The sequence below is a fragment of the Henckelia pumila genome, chromosome 4 (genome assembly GCF_033568475.1).
Source record: "Henckelia pumila isolate YLH828 chromosome 4, ASM3356847v2, whole genome shotgun sequence".
NCBI lineage: Eukaryota > Viridiplantae > Streptophyta > Magnoliopsida > Lamiales > Gesneriaceae > Henckelia > Henckelia pumila.
Genome location: NC_133123.1, coordinates 118,644,607 through 118,658,287, shown reverse-complemented (window position 1 = coordinate 118,658,287; position 13,681 = coordinate 118,644,607). Strand labels below are relative to the sequence as shown.

At 33.3% G+C, this 13,681-nt stretch overlaps 1 protein-coding gene across 2 annotated transcripts; it reads left to right on the top strand.

Annotated features, from left to right (window-relative positions):
* The first annotated feature begins 1,508 nt into the window (after positions 1 to 1,508).
* On the top strand, positions 1,509 to 5,246 carry LOC140867003 (protein SLOW GREEN 1, chloroplastic). Of its 2 annotated transcripts, none has more exons than XM_073272069.1 (4): positions 1,509 to 2,161; positions 3,748 to 3,894; positions 4,182 to 4,262; positions 4,918 to 5,246. In XM_073272069.1, the coding sequence occupies exons 1-4, from the start codon at positions 1,628 to 1,630 to the stop codon at positions 5,083 to 5,085; spliced, it is 930 nt and encodes a 309-aa protein (XP_073128170.1). In that variant the 5' UTR covers positions 1,509 to 1,627; the 3' UTR covers positions 5,086 to 5,246. The 2 variants fall into 2 exon arrangements, with proteins under 2 accessions (XP_073128170.1, XP_073128171.1); XM_073272070.1 differs by lacking the exon at positions 4,918 to 5,246 and adding an exon at positions 4,798 to 4,897.
* The last annotated feature ends 8,435 nt before the right edge of the window (positions 5,247 to 13,681 follow it).

The following is a 13,681-nucleotide window of genomic DNA, read 5'->3' as shown; positions in this document are numbered from 1 at the left end:
AAAGTGTGGAGGTTTGATAGACACAATAAGTATTGTCATTTTGCACTTCATTTTATGTCGTTTTCGTACCGATCTGTCTTGTGTGCATCTTACGGTTGTTCATTGAATGATATTTAGTCGTGTAATGTTAATTAATAGTAATATTAGAGGTGTCAAAATGGACTATCGAAGCAAGTCGACCCACAACCGAGTATTAGGTAGCGCGGGGCTGGTCGAGCCGCCCTTGTTTTAAGATGGTTGGGAAAATATCAACTAACCCCACTTATTTTAAGTGGTGAGATGGGCCAACCTAGTTGGTTTATGTATAATATGGTGGGTTGAGGAAGGCCGACCCCCAACGAATCGCAACCCACCATTAGTTGCCTGCCATTTTGGTGGGTTGGAAATATCCAACCCAATTTACCTATTTTATATGACGGGCGGATCAATCCGAGTAAACTAACCCATTTTGACACCTTTAAATAACATACTGCTTTTAAAACAATCAAACAAGGGATGTCATTGATAGAGCCGTCAATTTGGGTAGACCTGCCAAGTCGGCATGCTTTGCCACACAATTTAAGTGTGTTGGGTTGAAATTATTTCAACCCAATTAAAATCGGGCCAACCCGCGGCGGGTCTTGACAATTTTTTTTAAACTTTATGGTGATATATGTAATTTTTTTTAATGAAATTTGTGAATTTTTTTATTAATTACTTTTTATGAAATTTACACGTATGAAATCAATAATTGGTTGAAAAAAAAAAGAAATCAATAATTAAAAGTTTTATTAATATTTTTCTATTAATTTTTATGAAATGAAATAAAATTTATAATTAATTGTAATGATTTTTATTTTTTTTATTTGTAATAAGTCAATCCGCAAGTCAATCCATCTAACCCGCATCCATCTTAAATTACGTTGAGTTGAGGATTTTCAGCCAGGATGGTAAGCTGACCCATCCTCGACCACCAAACGGTGGGGTTTTGATGGGTCGGTCCTCTTCACCATGGGTTGTTCTAGTTTCAATTCAAAACTTGTAGGAATTAGGGGTGCAAACGAACCGAATCGAGCCGAATAATGGTAAAATTTTAAGGCTCGAATTCGGCTCGATAAGAGTATATTCGAGTTCGAGCTCGATTCGAAGTTCGATAATTTCAAATATTTTGGCTCGAGCTCGGCTCGAAATGAAGTTCGAGTTCAAGTTCGGCTCGAAATATTCGAACCTATTCGTGAATTATTTGGATATTATGGTTCGAAAAGCTCAAAATATTCGAAAAAGTTCGAAATATATATATTTATTAAATAATTATATTATATTAATTAAATATTAAGGCTCGCGAACTATTCGCAAACTATCGAATATAATAATTTTAGCTCGAGCTCGGCTCGAAAAAAAGTTCGAACATGTTCGAATTCGGCTCGAGTTCGATATGCTCGAATACGAATAAAATATTTATAAAACGGGCTTATAAAGCTTTAGTTTGCACCATGAACCTCTTTTGAGGAATCGATTTCAAAATTTATTCATTCATAAACTTGATTGGATTTGAGGGGGATAAAGTGTTTCTTGATGTTCATTTTCTGGAACCAGCGTATGGAAAAATTCTAGAGTTCGTCTGTCTCCTTTCCCTGCGTTCGCTTAAATGGCTTCATATTTCCCTAGTGCTACTCTCTCCAAGATTCTCAGATCACCTCTTCATCACCACGCCAGATTACGTTTCCAAGTGCCATCAAAACCATCGCTTTTGCCTTTTCTGTTACTACCCAAGAGACGCATTTCCCAGGTTTGTGCAAAAAAGTTGGCAACTTTGCTAGTGGGGTCGCTGATTTTTATGGGTTCTTTGAAATCAAGGCCGGTTTTGGCAGTTCCTGTTCAAGAAACTGAGAGATTTGAGCGTAGGAGAGATGGGGAAGAAGAGTTGATGTGTCTAAGGTTATTGCGAGAAAACCCGACAAATATAGAGGCGTTGAAAATGGTTGTGAATGTGAAGATGAAGAGAGGAAAGACTGATGAGGCTGTGGGATTTGTTGAAATGTTGATGGAGCTGCAACCCAATGAAATGGAGTGGAGGCTTCTGCAGGCTCTTTGTTATGAGATGATGGGTGATTTAGCCAAGGCCAAGAGCTTGTTCCACAACATTCTAAAGCAGAAACCTTTCTTATTGAGAGCTTTGCATGTAAGATTGCTTACCTTCCATTATTTTCTATTGTTTTCTGTGCACATTGATTGAGTTTTAATCATTTTTCATTCATCGGGATCGCGCTCAGCTAAAACTATCTGGTGGTTGTGTTGTGAATGCGTAAATTACTCCTCGTTCCCATACTAAAACAAGAAACGACCCTTTTTTCCATTTCTCTTTACTATAAATTTGCATGACATATGCGCTTGGTTGCTTAATGTTTACTAGGAATCCTCTGTCCAGGGCATAGTTATGGATGATATCTGTGGCTTGATCTTTATTCAAGAACTAGTTCAAGATTCAGATGGAAAACTGTTGAATGTTGACTGCTGAGGATTTGACAACCTCTGGATTTGCTACTTGCATGCAGTAGATTAAGGGATTTGCTACTTTTATGCAGTAGATACCGTAGTCACCCATATATTTGCAGTTTTGTCTTCTTTCTGCTCCACCTGATCAGCGAATTTGAAGGGAAATAACTGAACTATTTTTTAAGCTTCAAGTTCGATGAGTTAGCAAAATGGTGCCGGAAAGCTGAAGCAAATAGCTATTAAAACCCTTTTATTTTAATTTACATAGACATCTTACAATCTCCTTACAACCGGTTAAAAGCGTACGACTCTGCATATTTACTTTCTCTTTGTAGTGCACTTTTTACTGCAATACTCGAAGGACAAGCTAAGTCTTGTGGTTTGGTATGGATTTAGATCATATTTGGATATCCAAAAATTTATTTGTGTGATTCTGTGTGTAGCAACAACTTGTGGATATGAAATTCCAAATTTCCATTTTTCTGAAATTCCTCCAAGGACCAGTGTTGGCCTTTCGCCTTTCGCCTTTGATGTTCTATTGCTTGCATGTTTTCTCAATGTTTTGCTTGGTGTTTAAGAATTAAGATTAATGAATATATATACATAGTACTTGAAAAGGGTCGTTGATTATATTTCCCTTTGTATCTAGTGAAAATTTGTCTGTATTATGACATGATTTGACTTAATTATCGTTGCCTCCCTTTGATGACGATGTGTTTGTGTCAATGGATTAATTGTCTTGATGAACAAGACTCTATAACCGATTGAACTTGCCTTCTGTAGTGATTAGTTTGTTCTCTGCCAGTTGAAAAGAGTTCGAAGGAAATGTTTCCATTGAGAGGCTTCTGATTCTGATTTTGATTTATTTACATGAGCATTTTCAGCGACACTAATAGTTGAGACAGTTCCTTAGTTACATGTCATGCATTTATTAGGTCAGTTTCGGGAACTAATTTTCAGATACAGAATATGACATGTATTTTTAGGCTTATTGTTTTTTTTATTTAGACCCTGCGTCATTTATTTAGTTTAGCTTTTGCTTATGCTCCGTGAGCACAGATCATGCTTCTTATTGTCCACTTCTTTTCTTAATGACCTTGCTTACTCTATGAATCTTGCAACAACAAATTCAATGCATATTCTACTATCAACGACGATATCAATGCATTTAATTTTTCATGTGTGAACAATGACAACATCAATGTATGCGATCGTTCAATTCTTGTGCCAAATTGCTTTTGAATCATGAAGTGGGGATTGTTTTTTTTATAGGGGTTAGCAATCGTGATGCATAAGAATGGTGAAGGGGATGCTGTTTTTGAGATGCTACAAAAGGCTTTAGAGTTTGCTCAACGGGACAAAAGAGTTGATGAAGCGAGGAACATATGCATTTTAGTTGCACAAATGCATGTCATCAAGGTAGAGCAAGACCATCCTCTTTTATTCGGGTTTTTTAAATTTCATTTATTCGTTTTTGCTGTATTGTTTTATGTGTTTCTACTCCATGTCATAACCATAGTCTATGAAAAGTAACATGGGAAAAACGAATAACCAAAGAACCACAGTCCATAAAGTTGAAAAATGAAGCAAGGACAATCTGTGAGTGTATGAATTTTCCAAACAAGGTCAAATGACAATGAATTTCATCGCAAGTGCAATATTCTCGTACATTGTATTTAGGGAATTCAACGTATTTTGTATTGCAGGGTGATTTGGAGGAGGCTTTGGAGAAGTTTCAAGTTCTGATTGATGAAAATCCAAGGGATTTTCGCCCTTATCTTTGCCAGGTAATTTGAATTGCCACATCCACCAGTTCTAATATCCTCACTACAGATGTACTATTTCACTTTCTAATGATGGTTCATTAGATCTAGAAAATAGGCTGGGCATATTCATGAGTTTTAGTTAAAATATAATTTTGGTCTACGAGTATAATTGAATACCAGCAATGATTTTGGTTGGTATGCTTTCCTGCTGATAAATGCGCCTAACGCCTTTGCTACTTACTAGCTAGCTGTTGAAAAACCATGTCTTAAAAGTTCAAGTTAATAGAAACTAGTACAATTAAGAGTTTTATAATGCAACACACCCTCCACGAGTAAGCCAGAGAGTTAATATACATGTGCAAATGGTAGGATATCATGGTAGGCCACCCGAGCTACAATCGGTTTTGTTGCATGCTATGAATCTTTGAACTTTTGACCTCCTAGTCTTGACAATGCTAAAACCGGTTGTCCTGAAACCCTGAGATATTAGAGATGATGCAATCATTATTTTAACTTAATGCTAACTTTCCTTTCGAAACTTAAACGATGACTTTAGCTATGTCCATAGAAGATGACAAGGGAAGCTGGTTTTACGTCACTTGCACAACATTTGAACTTCGATCCCAATACAACAGAGAGATATTCCTCGGTTAAATCTTGGTGAAACATGTTGCAGGGAATTATATACAGCCTACTGGACAAAAAGGATGAAGCGGAACAGAAATTTGAGATATATCGAGGTATTGTGCCGGAGGAATTTCCACAGAGAGGATTCCTCGATGATGTTGTACTGGCCACGAAAACGAAATCAAAGCAATGGCTTGAGAGGGAGCTACGAATCTAAATTTGTTCAAAGAAAGTTGTATAGTGTAGAAGTTTTGAGAAATTTATTTTTGATGGTATTGGGTAGGTAGTATTAACTGCAATCAAGAAAAATATTTAGGTTTAGAATTTTTAGTTTTACCAGAAAATAATTGTTTTTGTAATCCTTGACTTGATTAGAGAATCTTACAGGTCTGGTTAATTTTGCTCATCTTTTGATTTCTAATAGAATAAGTTATTCTTACAAACATTGAAATTGCAAGAGTTTTTAACTTTACTACTAATATTAAATTTATTATGCTACACACTTTAAATCTTTTAAAATGCTTTCAACTTGGTGTTGCCCCAAAGAAAAGAAATTCCCTATGGAAGTTTGCCAAATATCAGTGATTGTTAGAATGATCTTATCAATTATTTTTCCTCGTACTTGTACCCACGCTCAGAGGTGTTATCGAGCCGAGCCGAGCTCGAGTAGCACATTACTCGAGCTCGAACTCGAGCTTGTTTGTAGTTCGAGTACTCGAGCTCGAGCTTATATATATATATATGTGTGTATATATCTATATATATATAGATATATATATATATAGAGTTATTTGCTCCAAACACTCCTGTGAAATATTGAAAATGCACACTTCTCCCCTGCGAAATTTTAATAGGCATCTTCAACCTTAACCTTTTAAAAAATTAGCACACTCGTCCCTTCATATGAGTGATTGTTGTGCACGCGCCCGTCATGCGATTGAGCAAAGATTTTGATATTTTTTTTGCACCAAATACCCATGTGAAATATTAAAAATGCATATTTGACCTCTGTGAAGATAATTTTTAAATCTATTCAACCCATAATACACAATTTTTATTAAAATTTTAATTATAAAATATTTAGCAAACACTTTTTGTTTTATTAGTTTTATTTTTAATTTTAAATTTATTATGATTATATAATTATTTTCTAAAAAATATTATTATTTTATCTTGTTATCATTATTTATTAAACTATTTTCTTGTTTCCAACTTTTTCATTAAACATGAATTCATAAACAAGTATTTAAATAATTTCAAGTACAAAAATATTGAACTAAACCGATAAGTTTAAACATATTACTTTTTCGATTTAGGACTATATATTATTGAACCAAAATTTAAATTTTTCGAGAATATGCATTGCACAATTTGTAATAAATAATAAAAAATAAGATGCTTATATAATTCTAAATCGAAAAAGTAACATTCATAAACTTATTATTTGGTTCAATATTTTGGTATTTTTAGATATTTAAATCCTTATTTATGAATCATGTTTAATGAAAAAGTTGAAAACACGAAGTGATTTGATAAAATAATGATAACGAGATAAAGTAATAATTTTTTTAGAAATAAATTAATTATAAATTATAAATTTAAATTAAAAAATAAAAATAAATAAAATTAAAAATGTTTGAAAAATATTTTATAATTAGATCTTAATAAATATTGTGTATTATTATTTAATGCAAATTCTTCATTGCATTTTAAAAAATTTAGATTTTGGTTCAAAAATCTATAATCCTAAATTAAAAAGTAATATGCATGAAATTATCGTTTTAATTTAATATTTTGGTACTTTTAGGTATTTAAATCTCGTTTATGAATGCATTTTTAATCGAGAAGTTGGAAACAAGAAGAAAATTTAATAAAATAATGATAACAAGATATAATAATTATATTTTTTAGAAAATAATTATATAATCATAATAAATTAAAAATTAAAAATAAAATTAATAAAACGAAAAAGTGTTTGCTAAATATTTTATAATTAGATTTTAATAAAAAATTGTATATTATGGGTTGAATAGATTTAAAAATTATTTGCACATGGGTCAAATATGCATTTTTAATATTTCACAGGGGTATTTGATGCAAAAAAAAATATCAAAATCTTTGCCCAGTCGCATGAGGGGCGTGTGCGCAACAATCACTCATCTGAAGAGACGAGTGTGCTATTTTTTTTTAAAGGTTAGGGTTGAAGATGCGGGCTAATTGCATCCACACCCCATGTGAAAAGTCTAAAAGACATAAAACCCCTTAAGAAATATTAATAGGCTAATGCATCCCTCAGTTTTTTAAAATGTAGCACATTTCACCCCTATGTTATACAAACTCGGGCACATTTATACCCTCTCATAGGGGTTTTTATGCTAATTTTTTTAAAAAATAGGGTCTAACATGATATTAATTTTACACAGGGGGTTTTATGCCTTTTAGACTTTTCACAGGGGGTGTGGATGCAATTAGCCCTTGAAGATGCCTATTAAAATTTCACAGGGGAGAAGTGTGCATTTTCAATATTTCACAAGGGTGTTTGATGCAAATAACTCTATATATAAATTAAAAATATATTAATTAATAAATAAATAAATATAATATTATATATATATTATAAAATAAATAAATATATAAATATAATAAAATATATAAATATTATAAATAAATTAATATTTAAATATAATATTATATATATTATATTTATATATATTTATTTATATTATTTTTAATATATATGTGGCTTATCGAGTAGCTCGATCACTTAGTTTCAAAACTCGACTCGAGCTCAATTGTATGCTTGAGCTACTCGAGCTCGAGTCGAGCTTTGACCGAGCTACTCACGAGTTGCTCATGAGTAGCTCGGCTCGTTTACACCCCTACCCATACCACAAAAGTAAAATCAGAGACGCTAGGGTTATGACGCTAAGGGCAACTCCCGGGCCCAAATTTTTAAGAGGTTTTTCAAATTAAGAACTTGAACCAAAAAGCTTTAATCATTGTTGTCAAAAGGTTTGAGGTTTTAATTTGAAAAACAGTAGTGAATAATGGGTCGAGTTCAACTTATTGTATGGACATTACTTTAATCATAGATATAATGTTTCATGATTTGTCACGTCAACAATATATCATTAATTACGCTCATATGTAGAGATATGAATCATTGGATGCATGATTTATGTATTACTTTAAGTGTAAAGTCTCATTAACCTAAATAAAACAAGCGTTTTTTTCTAACTTAGTTTGGAAGTTGAAAGGGAAAAGAAAATAAGAGAAAAGAAAAGAAGGTGAGGAAAATGAGAGAAGAGAAATGATGTATTTATTTGTTTGAGAGTTAAAAAAAGAAAAGAAAGAAAATGAGTTAAATTTATTTAAAATCAATTTTTTTTGTTTGTGTTTCCTCCCATTTCGGTCCACTTTTGGAAGGAAAATTTTTTAGTTGAGATGGAAAATTTTTTCCTATCCCTTCCTTTCTTTTTCTTCCTTTAAAAAACTTCCAAGCAATCAACTTTTTAAAATTTTATTTTATTTCACTTCTTTTCCTTCCAAATCACAAAGTTGTGGGCTCATATCATAAAGTAATAATAAATATATCTTTTTTTTTATTATATTTTGTAAATAAAAAAACACAATTCATTTATAACCTAAGGTACCGTTTGGTACGGTATATTATTAATCTATTATAATTTATCTTATCCAATTTCACGTTTTTTTTGTCATATTATTTATACATCTATTAATTATTTATTTTACCTAAATCAAATTATTAATTATTTATCTTAAATCAATAAAATCACTGAATTTAAATTGCAATATTATCCCTTATAAATAATATTATTCATATTCTATTTATTGTTAAAAAAATAAAATAATAATTTATATTTTTTATATAAAATTTAATCAATCAAATCAAATAGACTATAATCTATCAATCAAATCAAATACTATATTAACTATAATTATTTATTTATTTTTTATTACATTATATTAATTATCTATGCATTATTTATCTCATCACTCAAACCAAATGGTAACAGTAAAAATGTATGATTTTTGTTTCTTTTTAATAATTTATGCATTTGAAAATTTTAAATTATATTATGAAAATTGAAGATTGCAACTACACACATAAAAATCCGGAAAATTTGAAAAATAACCCTCTTTTACTCATTACTTAAATTTTTTATCATCTTAATTTTTTATTTTGTAAACTAATCTTCATTTAGAGTTTGAATTTAGATATATCCAAAGTATCTTTATGTTATTTAATTATTTAAATCCCAATTAGACTAATCCCCCAAAATTCAATTCTGATTTTGCCTCCTCATCGTTGTTGCCGCCTCCTTGTTATTCCTTCTCATCTTCCTCCATTATACTTATTTTGACCTTTTTTCCCTCCTAAAATTCTACCTCTTCCACATCTCCATAACCAAGACAAAAAAAAAAAAAAAAAAAAAAATTCCAAATCATCCACTCAATGTTACAAGCATTGTAAGTAGGGGTGCAATTGAGTCGAGCCGAGCCGAGCCGAGCCGAGCCGAGTATCATACTATCGAGCTTGAGCTCGAGCTCGACTCGTATTTGACTATTCGAACTCGAGCTCGAGCTCGATCGAGTAATTATTTTTGTACTCGAGCTCGAGCTCGACAATAGTTCGAGTTACTCGAGCTCGAAAAATAAATAAATAAATAAATAATATATGAATAAATAAATAAATAAATATAATATTATATACATATGGGAAATTTGCTCAAAAATCTCCAAATGCAAACATATTTTGCTTTGGGGTCTCTAGTCATAAAATGTGGTACAAAACAATACAATATGTGGTACAAAATCATAAAAGATGTGGTACAAATTAACAAAAATTGTAGTACAAAAAAGTGGCTAGGGAGTGCAGAGCAAAACATGTTTGCATTGGGGATTTTTGAGCAATTTGCACTACATATATTATATTTATATATATATATTATATTATACTATATATATATATATACATGATATATGTGATCGAGTAGCTCGCGAGCTACTCGATCACATACATTGAAAGCTCGAGCTCGATGTGTGTTCGAGCTACTCGAACTCGAGCTCGAACTCGGTCAAACAAAGCTCGAGTCGAGTTTTGACCGAGCTACTCGCGAGCTGCTCACGAGTAGCTCGGCTCGTTTGCGTCCCTAATTGTAAGTATCGTTTCTGTTCTTTGTTTATATTTATTTAATTTTTATTCCTTTAATTTGTTCTTTTTTAAAAAAAAAATTTGGTGGCTATTCCTTTGTTTTTAAATTGTGTGAAGAACCGATATCATAATACATTAAGGGATTAATGATGCAAAGAAATTGTGAAAGAAAGTGAAGTGTCTGTGTCTCATTCATATACCAACCATTAGATTTATTAATTTATTTAAATTAAATAAGACGTGAAATAATTTCATCTGTTTACAAACTTACATTAAATTCTGGTTATTTTCAATTCTATTTAATTGAATATGGCATAGAGACAGAACACTCAAAACTTTAATAATCAGAAACTTATCATTTTTGCTAAACTTATTTTCGGTGACCTATTTATTTTATTTACAACCATATATATTTTTTGTAACAGAAAAATGATGCACAATGTTGTTCTGCTTCGATATAATGGAGTATGGGCAAACAATCATCATGGAGAACCTGCACGGTGCTCGGGGTTAAACGGTCGATATGTAGTCGTAAATTTTGGTGACACTGGAGCAACTATATCGAGACTGAATGATTAGGTATACAAGAAGTGTGAATTGAATAAGAGTGAGATTGAATTGAAATTCAGTTACTTGACACATATTTGTGATCATATTTTTGGCCCAATATATTTAACGGATGAAGAATGTCTATCGACATATCTATTACTTGGTGATACATATCTGTTAAAGTGTGCTTCTGTCAGCTCGACTGGAAAGGAAAAAGATGAGATCAGATAAACGAGTAGAGATCAGGTGAACTCAGTGAGCAAATGAGTTCATGGCCAGATCAAATACTGGGATCATATCGAAGTCTGTGGGCAGATGAGTTCAAGCAGATCGAGTGCCCGGATACTGTGACTTGGTATAAAGTCAGATCGATTGTCCGTAAAGCTGGAGTAAAGCTTGAAGGCAGATCGAAGTGTGAAGAGAAGATCAAACTGGTAGCTTATTGGAGCTGGGCCTGTTGACTTTAAGATTGGGATGTAGACCTAATAGCCCAAGAAGAAATTCGGTGGATTTCCTATATAAGCAGATGAAAACTTTTCGTGATGGAATAATGAACATAACAGATTTTTCAATCTCCAGAAAATATTCGAGAGAGAAGAGAAGAGAAGAGAGAATTCAGATAGAGATAGAGAACTGGGACGTAGATTATGACATGAAGATTCAAGGATTTAAAGCTTAAATTGAGTCTGTATCTAGCGTTAGAGTTGTCTAGTCTGGTTCTGTAATAAGATCGGGTTTGAGCTTGGATTTTTTACTCTTGTTCATGATTAATAAAAATTTTGTGTTGCTCTTCCGTGGACGTAGGAAAATTCATTGCCGAACCACGTAAATACTTGTGTTGTTTAATCGCTTTTGCGTGAGTTGCTGTTTGATCTGCATTGTGTGTTCTTATTCATTGTTGAGATTGTGTTCTTGAGTTTTGTTGTCTGTGTTTGTCTGGTAATTCTCGGAATATCGAATTTGTTCTATTTGATTCCTAACAAGTGGCGCCGTTTGTGAAATACTATGAAAAGATGGTGGGATCAATGAAATTTGATATTGAGAAGTTTACTGGCAAGAACGATTTCTCGCTCTGAAGAATTAAGATGCGAGCAATACTGATACAGCAAGGTTTGGTGAAAGCTCTCAAGAAGAAAGAGGAGATGCCTAATGATATCAAGAATAAGGATGAATTTCTCGAGAAAGCACACAGTGCGATAATTCTCTGTTTGGGTGACAAACCACTCAGAGAGGTGGCAAGAGAGGAATCTGCAGCGATTGTGTGGCTTAAACTCGAGAATTTATACACGACAAAATCCCTGGCTAACCGTTTGTACATGAAACAGAGGTTGTACTCCTTTGTGATAAAGGATGATAAGAATCTCGAAGACCAGATCGAAGAATTCACCAAGATATTGGATGGCTTGGAGAATATTGAAGTAAAGTTTGAGGATAAAGATCGGGCTTTGATACTCTGAATGCACTCCCTAAAACCTATGAAAACTTTAGGGATGCATTGATCTATGGAAGAGAACAGACGATAACGTTGTAAGAGGTTATGTCTGCTATTCAATCCAAAAAACTTCAAAGAGTCTAACACAAACACTGAATCACATGGAGAGAGTCTTATGGTAAGGTGCAGAAGTGACAAGAGAACATCCAATGGGAAATATAGGCCAAAACCCAGATCAAAGAGTCAAGGAAGATACCAGAACAGAAATTTGGGGAATCTGAAGTGCTTTGCATGTCATAAGGTTGGGCATCTTAGGAGAGATTGTCGAGAAAGGAAAGAGAAGCAACAAGAAAAACCCAAAGATGATGGTACTCTGGCCATAGCTTCAGGTGGATATGACTCAGCAGAAGTATTGGTGGTTTGTAAAGGTGATGTAAACCACGAATGGATATTGGATTCCGGATGCTCCTTCCACATGTGTCCTATAAGATCCTGGTTTGAAAAGTTGGAAGAATCTGATCAGGGCATGGTACTGTTGGGGAATAATCAATCATGTAGGATAAAGGGCTCTAGGAATATCAGAATAAGGATGCATGATGGGATTTACAGAGTACTCACTAATGTGAGGTATGTGCCTGAGTTGAAGAGAAACTTGATATCATTGGGAACACTTGATGCTCAAGGATACTCACTTAAATCAGAGCAGGAAGTCTCTCAGTGTAAAAAGGATCTCTACTCATTATGAAAGTTGTCAAAAGGAACCTCCTATATGTACTACAAGGTGAGACAGTCACAGAAAGTACAGCAAGTATTCAGGAACAGCAAGACAGAACCAAGCTAGGACATTTGAGGCTTGGACATGTAAGTGAGAAAGAATTACATGAGCTGTCTAAACAGGGTCTGTTGGATGGAGATAAGATTGAATCACTGGAGTTGTGTGATAGTTGTGCTCTTGGAAAATAAAAAAGAGTAGCATTTGGTCAAGGAAGTCACACAACTGAGCAACCATTGACCTACATTCATTCAGATATATGGGGTACCTCTCGGACAGAAACTCATGGTGGAGGCAGATACTTTATGTTGATAGATGATTACTCAAGGAGAGTATGGATATTCATCTTAAAGACTAAGGATGAAGCTTTTGACAAATTCAAAGAATGGGTGCTTGCAATTGAGAACAAGTGTGACCGAAGAGTTAAACATCTGAGAACAGATAATGGGTTGGAATACTTATCAGATAAGTTTATTAAGCTATATAAGGAGAAATACATTACTAGACACAAAACAGTGGCAGGAAAACCACAACATAATGGTCTAGCAGAGAGAATGAACAGAACTCTTCTGAAAAGAGTCAGATGTATGTTGATTAATGCTTCTCTTCCTAAGTCTTTTTGGGAGAAGCATTATCTACTGTGTGCTATTTGGTCAATAGGTGCCCATCTAGTGCAATTGGCTTCAAGACTCCAATGAAAAAGTGGAGTGGGACACCTATAGACTACTCAAACTTGAGAGTATTCGGATGTCTTACATATGCTCATCTGAAACAGGACAAGTTGGAAGCAAGTGTTGGAGAACGGTGATCAGATCAATCAGAATTGATACCCGGTGCAGCGGAAGTTTAAAAATTTTATATGGAACGATTCCATAATAGGTATC